This window comes from Buceros rhinoceros, unplaced genomic scaffold (assembly GCF_000710305.1).
Source record: "Buceros rhinoceros silvestris isolate BGI_N320 unplaced genomic scaffold, ASM71030v1 scaffold20837, whole genome shotgun sequence".
NCBI classification, from domain to species: domain Eukaryota; kingdom Metazoa; phylum Chordata; class Aves; order Bucerotiformes; family Bucerotidae; genus Buceros; species Buceros rhinoceros.
Genome location: NW_010423074.1, coordinates 37,678 through 49,147, shown reverse-complemented (window position 1 = coordinate 49,147; position 11,470 = coordinate 37,678). Strand labels below are relative to the sequence as shown.

Genomic DNA, 11,470 nt, shown 5'->3' with positions numbered 1-11,470 from the left:
TCTGCTGTGATCTAACAGCAGGCCCTGGGTGCTTGCTCAGCAAAGCCGAACAATCGTGGTACATTATGCTGCTGCTTTCGGATGTGGACAAGTCTGCCATTAAGGGTCGAGATAAAAGAAACAGATGTTCATTTACAACCTAAATGAGAACAAACCTGCTCAGATGAGAAAGAATGAAACCTGCTTGGTCATTTTAAATCTACTCCAGTTCTTTGGGTAGGAAAAGCAAAATTGAGGAAAAACAGAGTAGCACAGGGAAATTGCAAACTTGCCTTAAAGCACCTCTATAAAAACGTTTTGCAAGTGATGCAGTAGGTATCACGACACAGCACAGCAGGGACCACCAATCCCACATTCCAACTGAACTGGGTCTGCAATTCATCCACAGAGAAAAGGGGTCCCGCCAGGCCAGTATCCTCCCCCCAGTTCCCATCACCCTGTGCCCAAGCCACCGACTGCTCACTCCTCCCCTTCCCTCCACAAGCCTTTCACGATTACCAAAACATTACTGCTACACGCTGCTGGCACGGGACTGCCTGCTGAGAAAGGCTATTTTACCTCAGTGATTCATCAACTGCAAGACCATTAACCCGTCACAGCAGTCCAGACAACTTTGTTGAGCAGCCATGACAATTAAAAAAAAAAAGAGTTTAAGCTTCCCTCTCGTGTCAGCCCTATGGAACATTCTGGGCGCACTGGCAGCTGAGAGACGTGTGTGTGCTGCATGCACCTCAGGAAGTGTGAGCACAGACCCACAGATCACTTCATCCCTAAGGAGGTAACAGGGTCACTGCTCAGAAGACAAGCACTGCACAAAGAGAGAGCTGCTGCTAGAGGACACTCAAAATGCTTCTCTGGTGCCTGTGCATCAGTAATTTAGGAACGCCAGCAATTGTATGGGACACAGCGCTTAGCTGCAGATCGAAAGGCACCGTTGTTGACCACAGCACTCCACCTGACTTCTCCTCAGAAGCACCGTGACAGCACAGGGCACAATCCCAGCTACCAGTACAAATCTTGCATGTCAGATTTCAGTCCCTGGCTTGAGTAAACTATGTGGATGCAAGAGACTAATATTGACATTTGAAGTCTAGATCCCAAACATTTACATTCCTAATGATCGTTTTTTTAAAATTAATTAGAAGCTACAAATCTAAATGTTTTGTCAAACATAGGCCTAGGTTCTTCCACCCAGAAGCTCCTTCCAGCAAAATAAATGTAAAGCATTCACCTCTCCTCCCAGCCAGAACAAGCTTATCCTCTCTGACACAATTGTTCACAGCAGCTACTACTTTACAGGAGAGGTTTGTCATTCTCGTTTTTCAGTTGGGGCTTTTTAAGATTCATCACTCTGGTTTTCTCTTGACGAGAAGTTTTATTCCTTTACCCATTTCTGGTATCTCCCAAAGGACTCATGCAAAAGGAGTACTAGGAAGGTACTACCTCAAATAGCTGCTGAAGCACACGGTGCCTTTTGGGATGGCTACAAGGAAGCAGGGGAATCACAGGGTAGTTCCTAAACCAAAAGCTACCAGGAACTTTGCCACAAAATATCACAAACCATTTCCAGTCCCACCTCCACCTTTCTAACCTCATGCATAAGCATTAAGACAAAAGGTAGAACTGAGCCTCCTGAGGTCAGCCAACTTTACATTCTCCTTCAGTTTTAAACAAGACAAGCCCAAGGTAGCTCCTGGTCCTAAAGGAATGTTCTACAAATGACTGTGTGGGAGCAAGGGGAATGCTGCCTATTAGAAAAGCTGCTTTACTGATTTCAGCAGAAACTGTGTGAATCAGTCACACGAGTTCCTTGATTAAACCCTGTATCAAACCTGTCTGAGAATACCAGGGTGCCTCAGGAAGGCAGAGCTGGGGAGGGTCTTTCAAGTGGAATGAGATAGAAAGGATTTTTAGGAAAAATCCTCAAGGATATGTTATTTCAAGGAACTGAACTTGCTATAAACCATGGTGGGAGAAGTGCTCACAAGGTATGCTTCTGGATCACATATTTCTCACGCTGACGGGGTGTGACAATGACCTCTAAAAGAGCTCCACGTGGTGATGAACGAGGCCAATGCCTTGGGAAGGTCTAGCATCAAGTTTTCACACAAGTGAGGATGAAAATGCTCGAGGCAGCAAGCATTTGAGGCAACAACCAAAAAAAGGTATCAGATGTTCTGAAAATTGGCTCAGATGGAACATAAAATGCCCTTAAGAGACGCAGTTGAAGTGCAGACGAAACCCTGTCCAGCAAAGATGTGCCATACACAGCTGCAGATGGGTGCCAGGAACATCAGCAGAAGATTGCAGTATACCTACTGCCAGATTTTGCAAAACATGCTTTTCACAGCAGTTTTCCTCACTCAGCAGTAAGCACAAATGGCAGAGCTTAACACAGCTACCCGGGGCTGTGCTGCCCAGGCAGGTGAGGAGAGAACAGCACAGCTTTCCAGCAAAGGTTTGCTGCTGCAGGATAGAGATGACAGGAAAAGGCAGCTTTGATAACAGAATACTAAGTTAGACAGAACCAGCAAGGGCAGCTGAGACAAAGCCAAAAACCCAACAGATCGTTAAGGTTTAAAGTCACCTTCAGTAGCTCCCTACTGCTTCCAGTCCCTGTAGTTTGTTAATGTCAAAGCACATTAAAAATCTGTTGTCAAAGGGATTGAGAAAAAAGTGGACAGCTCGGAGGAAAAAAAAAAAAGGATAGTTTTGGGGAGGGCTCTCAAAACCAAAGAGAGAATGAAAAAAAATACGTAAGCGCTGATTTTCTGAGGAAGCTGTGACAATCAAAGACTATAAACACTACAGAAGAATTTTTCTTTTTAAAGGTGAATCAATAAGAGTGACAATAAAGGGGTAAACGTCTGAACCTGAAAGGATTGAAGATGACTGCAAAAGCATTCCCCAATGCTACAGGTCTATTACAAATAGCTGAACGATCTGAGAAAAAAAAAAAACAACCGCTCACGGAAACATCATCCCCAAAAGGTCATAAAAATCCAATACAGGAGATCACAGGAGTGCAGAAAACACACACGCCTCTGAAAACTACACGTGCATTAACTTAGAGAAGTACTAAGGCCCAATCTGCAAAACACACAACTAATAGCTCCTCCAGTCTAGCAATAACAACAGCTTAAATGACTGTGGACAGTTAAAAAACATCCAGCAAGTTTCCTGCTCAGAGCACTAGTGATGCAGCATGGGCCTGTCTTTCAAGTGAACCCCAACGTTCAGAATTATTTAAAAAAGGTTCTAAAACATTTTAAGATTGCGTGAAAACACTTCAGTTGCTCAGCAATGTTTAGGAGCCTGGGCAGGAGAGAAAGTGCTTTCCATTCAAGACTTATTTTTAAAATTTGTTTTCCAAACAGCCCGATCTTAACTGGTCCCTTGACCAACTTAAATTTTTGTGCCGGAGCCAGAAGCAGGTTTGAGAGGCATGCAGCTGACATCTAGCTACAATAAAATGAGGACACCCACTCCTGCTGTACCCTCTGTATAACACAGATAAGATCTCCTAGAATATGAGTTAATACATCAGCACACACTTATCTATGTCTGCTGGTAGCCCCAAGCCTACAATTTTCATACAGCTCTGAAGAGTGTCAGCAAGGAGCAGGTTCAGGCCACAAGAACACTGGAATCTGATCACTGTAGGCAGCCTCTACATTCTACAGATGAGGAAAAAAAAAAAAACAAACCACCCCACAAAACCCCTGTATTTCTTACCATTTCCATTTTTGCTCCTCTTCTTTTTTCGGCTTCTTTCTCTTGTCCGCTTCAGGGACTTTCTTATCTTTGCTCTTGGCTTTCTTTGCTTTGCTGTCCTGCAAAAGAAGATAAGAAGCTGTTAGAACAAGCTACTGGTTTAAAACTAAAAAGCGTCTCTTGTGGTATATAAGTTTGACCACAAACAACCGGCCTCACTACATAATAGGATGATCTAAGAGAACATTTAAGTCAAAGTCTGCTGATGGTCTCACATTTAAGCCAAATTCTTTTTACTTTACACTTGGGACATGTGAAGTGCACACACAGCCTGTTGTTCTGCCTCACCTGATAAGCAGCAAGGCTGGACCATAGTAACATGATTTCTTAGTCACAGGAACACCCTCCTCTCTAGTCCTGCGAATGCCTCAGAGCACACTTACACCACTGTGAGGTGGATTCTGGGCTTCTGGGAACGTACCAGTATATAGTCACTATAGAGAGACTTCCGACGAATTTGGGAATTAACCGTGCGGCCAGGAGGTCCTTGTAATGTGCGCCTTACAAGGGTATCTTCGCTAGATGCGAAACATAGTTCATTAGCCTCAAAATACAGCTAACCTCACCAAGTCCTTCTCCAAGGAAATTTCCACCTTTGGCTTCATCTAAAAGCTTTAAGCATTTTCTAGCAGCTGATCTTGGTTCATCTCCTCTGCTTCTGAACTGTGCTACTTCATCTGTGCAATTACCAGATGTTGTTAGTAAGGCTCCTCTAGCCTCTGTGAGCTGCTTACCAGGACTGTGAATTGCCTGGAACAGGCTAGGAGTTCATGTCCTGGAGGCATCCCCTCTGTCCACTGTTTTAAGAGTAGGAAAGTTTTCCTGACTTTTTTTATGTCTCAAACAAGTCAACCTGCATTGTAGGTGGGGATCTACCATGTGCAGGCCCCTGCCTACTGACCCTTCAATCAGAATCCCCCGCTCTACATAATTCAACAGCACAATGTCAGCCTTGCTTTTCTTGATCACAGAAATAAAACTAGTCTTTCACGTTACCTCTTCTTCCTCTGGTTTCCTTTTCTTTGCTTTCTTGATGTCTTCTGTTTTGATTTTCTTGGGTTTGTACTCAGCACTGTAAGAACGGACAGACTAGCTGATGAAAACAATCCATGCTCCAGCACAGGAACGTAACGAGAAGTCATCCATATACAAAGCTTATGTGTACAAATTCACAGTATTTCTGGCATGTTTAATTTCTAAAGAATATAATTTTACGTCCACTCTCTTGGAAGACTGAATGATCCCAATCCAGCAAACCAGACTATGAACCCCCAAACCCATAAGCTGTCACTATCAACATCTCTCCACAAGTTTCTGACTGCTGAAGGAAAAAAATCTTTCTTGATGAAGAATTGATTCAAAAGCATTAGTAGCCTCCCAGGGATTACATGGGATGGGATAAATGGGCAAAAGCTTAGTGGCATGTTCTACCCCCAACTCCTTTTCCCAGCAGCAGTTTGGGATCTGCCCAACAGGCTCTTTTTGCACCCCCCACTAGTTCAAATAATAGCAAAATTGACTCCTGGCAAATTCTTAATCTTTCCACTGCAGACAGAAGATGGGAGGTCTCAAAAACTTTACAGAAGGCAGCAAATGATTACCAAAAGAGAAGACGTCACACCATCTCTCTTGGAAGCTGAGAAATGCCACGTCAGGACAGAATGCCACCATGGTTAAACCCTTCTAACCCTCTAACTGCAGCCTGCACCATCTCAAGAGCTGGGTGCACAACAATGGTGACAGATCAGTGTGACGTAACTGGACTTTTATTTTACTGGGTAGGCTACTATCAGACAAACATCATGTGTATCTTTCTTTTGATTGAGAAAAAACCCCTCAGCACAACTCATGATGTATTTAGACTGTGGGTGAATTGTGCCAAGCAACGCAGGCAAACCTCCCCCCATCCCGAACAGGCTGACAGGGCATTTTCCCCCTCTTAGGCAGTCATCTCCTCACTCAACAGAACCACTGCAGCCACTTTGCCAGCATTAATACTGCACTTGCTCACATTTATGTTCTACAATCTTCACTGGTCTGTTCTTTACCTGCCTTCTGGGTTTTTTCTGTTTTATTTACTAGCTCTGCAATGTTTCACAGCAACATCTGCAGAAGCAAGCAGTGGAATTTTGCCTTGGACACCACAAACACTATCCTTGCCCTGCCCAGAGGACTTGTAACAGCATTAAGGATCTGGTCTCAGACTGCTGGTCACTCACATGAACAAGCTTGTGCTGATGACCTGACACCCCACCTGCTTCCTCAATGTTACCTTTCTAAAATTCAAGGCAAACATCCAAGTCCATCCAGCACCCATGCCACTTACTCATCATCTTCTCGGGGTCTCTTCAGGGGTTTGGAGTCCTCTTTAGGAGACGCATAAAACCCGTCATCATCTGGCTCATCTTTAATACGTGGTGGACTACAAAAAGAAGTAAAGAAAGGTGGTTCTAACCTCAAAGAGAAAGTTCCTTGGAAACCAGCAACAACTCAGTTTTAAGAAATGACCGTACGCAAAATGGGCTTGTCTTCCCATCCTGGAACAGGCTGTCACCTTAAGACCCCAAAGACCCGAGGCATGTCGTTCTCTGAATATCCAGACAGCACACAGGGACTTGTTCAGTGTCTCTCTAGGCATTTGCCATTTCTCAAGCAACATCAGTATCAATTTCAACTGCTTGGATTTCACTGTGTTTCTCTGAGGTTTTGAGTAAAAACAACTGTAGCTTCCAGCACTTCCAAATATACTTAAAACAAAAGCGAAAGGCACGCACGTGGGCAGTCATGTAGAGGACAGAGAGAAAAAGATTATCAACTAAACAAAGACTGAAAATCTATTCCCCTGAATCTTCTGCCAACTAAATACTGAGGCTTGTGAAAGCCAGAAAAGGAAACAAAGATTTGGCAAAGTTAAACTGATTGGTCTTTTTTCACTGTCCAAACTGCGGCAAGCAAACAATCCTGTCTCTTTCAACAGACCACAAATATTAAGTCAGGCTCAATGCTTTCAGCCATAACGTCGCAAAACATCCATAATAAGATAGAAAAAATATAGTATGAGCCCCTTTAAACAAACTCGTTATTTCTAGATTTCACAAAAGCATTTCACTTATCTTCATAAAGAAAAAGACATCTCAGAGTCCAAAATTATGTTTCAAAGCACTTAATGCTGCTCCACTCGGGTAGAAACCATACACGTGCCATCTTGGGCTTTCCCATTCATATTCCATCAGCAATTCTACATCCAACTGACTCAGTTTCCAAGTCAACATGCAGATTTTGCAATCGGATGGAGTGGGAGAAAAAAGGAAAAAAAAGGCAGCATTCTGCTTTGTAGATCACAGTCAGCAAGAGGCATTCCGGAGTCTTATTTTAGCTGGTAACGCATCCATGAAGCAGAACAAGGCAGTTTGCTCCTTCGCAGCTGTAAAGCCACTGCAGTGCTGGCAGATTCAACTCGGGGGAAAGATCCATCCGTCCGCGCTGCTGTAAGAAGCCATTTCCATGGCATCGCCTACGAGTAACTAACACGCCAGTCTGCAGCATGCAGAGAGCTGCAAAACATCTATGGAAAAAGAGGTACTTGTCCCATTTAATTTGTTCTCCCTTCCAGGCAGAAATCTAGATCTGCTGTTTCTAATTCGCTAGGAATTTTACCTAGTCTATTTTCACACTGAAATATTCCGCAACATTTTGTAATAGTGGGAAATAAAGTGCGATTATATTAAAACAAAGCGGCTGTATGACCAAGCTGAACCTCGGCTTGCATTGTTTCCAAGACTGTAACATTGCTCTTCCTACCAAGTCTTAAGGAAGAAAATCAAAACCATCTGAGTGAGGACATTTTTCTCTGGCGAAATTGTAAAAGAACATTTCATCAGGAAAAAAAGAAAATAATTCTTTTACTCTTAGCCAGCTTTTAGCCCTGAAGAAGACACGATTGTGATGGCTCCTCCAGGCTTTCCTCAAACACACAGAAAAAGTGCTCCTGGACCTAAAGAGGATGCAAGAACACCCAATGTCCCTGGTGAAATTAGCACATGTGCAATTCTGCTGAACAGCAGAGGCTAGAAAGAGTTATTATTAACAGTCTCCTCCACCATGAAACACCTAAATGTCATCCCTTTCTACGTCCAGAGCATCCCCAGAAGGGCCTGGAGAGGGCGCCTGCGCCCCATGCCAAGCACAGCCACCGACTGCACTTCTGAACAGGAGCAAGGAGCCAGGGGATGGAGAGCTCCTGTCAAGAGGGAACATTCAAAACATGCCAAGAGTAACTAAGAGACTAACAGGTGTCTTCTCCCAACCTCTGCAGCCACAGAACACGGTGAGACTGGAAGGATTTTGTCTGGGGCTCATGGAACTGGACACATGACGGAAAGTTTTCTTGACTAACGGAGACCAACATGTGCATCCACCATACCATGGACCTCCAGTAAATCTGTGGACCAGATTTACCACCTTAAAAATAACAATTGGCTGGATTTAAACAAGTTACAAGAGATGATAGTTGCTCGGCTATTAAAAAATACTCTCCTATCAACTGCTCACTTCAGGTTTTTAGTAAGACTACTTAGCGGTGACTGATCCAGCACCTCAGTCCTGGAGGCTCCATTATTAGCAGGAATCTACATACTAGCGCATCTAGGCGGTTTCTGAAGGCACTTCTGATTTTACACGAGCACCTTCATTACTTGAAACTCCCCTGCAGAGACTTGAGGCTGTAGTCACTTACTGAAGGGACACTCAGAGGCACCCTGGATTTGTCTTTACAAGGCCCTGTCTCCAGGAAGCAGCCTGCAGGGCTCAAGTACCAATTTTACAACAGAAGTTCTTTCAACTCCAGCTACCAATGTTTCCACAGTTCAATCTGTCCTCAGCAGAATCCAACTATTTAGTACTTGGACAAACCCAGTATGTTAGACTCAATGATCTTAAAGGTCCTTTACAACCCAAACAATTCTAAATGCACCAGGTATTCGACAGCCGTCTCCAGTTACTAGGTAAACAGATCAATTACCAAATCCTGTAACCGAGATCAATCTAACATCTGAAGAGGTCAAAACCCTTTCAATTTCATCTCAAGACCAAGTGAGAGGAATCAAACACTAAACACCAAAGAAAACTGCTACTTGTGGCAGATCATAGACTTGGTTCTTTACCTGGAGAAACCATTTTCCTTTTCCTTCTTTATTTTTATATCACCAGAAGATGATTTCATCTGAAAAACATAAAAAGTAGAAGCTGATTAGCACTGGCCAGAGCATCTTATGTCTTTCCAACAAGCAACACAGGCAGGCTATGTAACTTGCAGAAGGTACCAGAGGACACTGCGACTGTACTTTCATCCCCTGTATCCTTTAGTGACCTTCATTACACAACAAGAAGTGGCAACTTTTTCTGGAAGTCTTAGCCAATTCAGTATTTTCTGGCCCTCCAATTTCTTCAATAGATTGTTATGTGTATAGTTTGTCCTTGTGCAGAAAGAACATGATCGTAACAGATTTTTCACCCTTGCCTCTGAATCTAAGCTTGGCAAAGTGAAAAGTAACATAGGAAAAAAGGCGGAGCCAGTGGATGCAGCTCCGCTGAGGAACTGTTTCCATTCACAATACATGCAGATAAAGCCCTTCCAAGTTCCTATCTAGCACTCCACAAACAAAGTCTCTGTGTTAGTGTTGGGATTATTGTCTCCAGGTTGACAAAAACTTGGAAATAAAACCTACATCTAACCCACTGAGTTTGTGCCATTCAGTAGCATAAACCAGAACCATCCTCTTGTCTCTCCTGCAGGAGACACCTACCTTCTCTTCCTTTCTCTTCTCCTTGTCTTTATCTTTGTGTTTGTCTTTGTGTTTCTCTGAGCTGCCATCTTTGTGTTTGGTTTTCTCCTTGTCTTTGTGTTTCTTTTCCGAGGAATCTTTGTGCTCACTGCAAGACAAAAGTGTATGTTTGCAGAGGGGACCACGGAGAGATTTGACTAATCAGACAACTTACAGCAGTGCAGAGTCACAGCTTTGGGTGGTAAGAGACCCTACAAAATGAGGATCATCTCAACAGGAAGATCCACCACAGTCTCCTGTCACATGTCACCCACTCTCCTCAGGAGGAAAAGGAACAGGAACGGAACACAGCACAAAACCACAGCTGCCAAGCGCTCCACTTTAGGAAAAACCCCGTCAGCCTGGATTGCTGAGGAAATCCTCAGCCGATACACTCAAAGCTCAACACTTTAGGTTCAATTTCCACTGTCTCTGCTTTTCCACTTTTTCCTAGGCCACGTAAACAGTCACTGGAACAGAGCCTGTCAATGTCCGTGTCAGCTTTTGCTCAGACAACAGTTTGTCATTGTACCAGCTCTCATCTCTGGAACTTCAAGAGAAAACCGCTGATCTCTATTATTCCCAAACAGATGGGAAAACCAGAGCAAACAGGATATGCAATGTCCTTGTGTTTACGCAAAGTCAAACAGAAAGGCAGGAATAATGTTGCAGGCCTCAGTCAGAGCTGTTTTGTCTACTGCACCTCACCATCAAGGTCAGCCCAGCTCCACTTGGCTCAGCTGACCCTGCCACACAGCATGAGAACTCGCCAACGGTCTTTCAAAGTGAGAATCTGCTCTACTCAAGAGTCTGGGGCTACAGATAACAGTATTGAGAATTTAAATAAACCCAATTCTTAAGTCAGAACAGAGGAAAAAAAAAAAACACCCCCAAGGAAAAGAAAATGTTTTCTTATTCTGTTTCTACCCCATTCTGATTTCTGAGACATTTGGATCACATTTTCAAGTTTTTCTTATCAACCAGGAAGACACATGGCAGTTTTCAAATGAAAACGAGTTTTGTCACAGAATTACCTGACTCTTTGAACCAGAAAGTGAGGAGAATGCTCTCAGGAGACTCATGATAGAAGTTGCAAGAACTGCCCACGAGAATTAGCAGCAGTGTTGTGGAAAGCCAAGTAGCAAGCTTGTCAATTCGACAGGCTTTCAATACACATTTATAACTTGGATGGACTCTGAGGTCACCCTGAGCTTAAGCACGCCAAAGGCACAGTGGGAATCGGGCTCTCTTTTACTGGGCACGGTTTGGCACCAAGCAAAGCGCCTCCGTCACGTTGGCGGTTCACACTCCTCCTTCCTCAGCACCCAATGCCCACCAGTACTGCTCGCTGGGACACACGCTGCTCCTCCTTAGGACTGCACAACATAATGCAAAGCTTCACTAGAAACAGGAAACCTCTTTATTTCAGTTATTTGTACGCTCAAGAGAGAGCCCAAACTGACCTGGGGGATCACAGCCCTGAAAAAAGCAAGCCTGGAACGCCAGTTTGTCATTTATAAAAATGACAAACACTTCCAGTCTTCTTTCCACCATCAAAACAGACTGCAAAAGGGTTGATGTTTGATGGCTACAGAAAACACGCAGCACATTAACCAGCTCCTATAAAGCCCGTGAGCAATTAAGAGGAAGGCAACCACAGTCACAAATACGCCAGCCCACACCCAGCTGTAGAGCTGCCAACGTGGAGAGCATCAGCACCTCATGTAACCCTAGCAGAGATGGACCTCAACACGCAAAAGGTCTAAATTATTCAAGCTCAGGGCTGTACACACTCCAATACATACACACTGGCCTTCCAAGCCCAAACAGCTGAAGCATGAAAACCAATCTCGGAAGGAAAGCAGCATATTCAC

The 11,470-nt window shown here is 43.9% G+C and overlaps 1 protein-coding gene across 1 annotated transcript in view; it reads right to left on the bottom strand.

Moving 5' to 3' along the window:
• Positions 1-11,470, bottom strand: part of TOP1 (topoisomerase (DNA) I) — a 36,979-nt gene that overhangs the window by 16,533 nt on the left and 8,976 nt on the right. The window contains exons 2-6 of the mRNA XM_010140306.1: positions 9,579-9,705; positions 8,937-8,995; positions 6,101-6,196; positions 4,771-4,846; positions 3,736-3,833 (exon numbers count right to left, since the gene is read on the bottom strand). Of these exons, the coding sequence (XP_010138608.1) occupies positions 3,736-3,833; positions 4,771-4,846; positions 6,101-6,196; positions 8,937-8,995 (329 nt within the window). The 5' untranslated portion in view covers positions 9,579-9,705. The remainder of the gene's footprint in view (positions 1-3,735; positions 3,834-4,770; positions 4,847-6,100; positions 6,197-8,936; positions 8,996-9,578; positions 9,706-11,470) is intronic.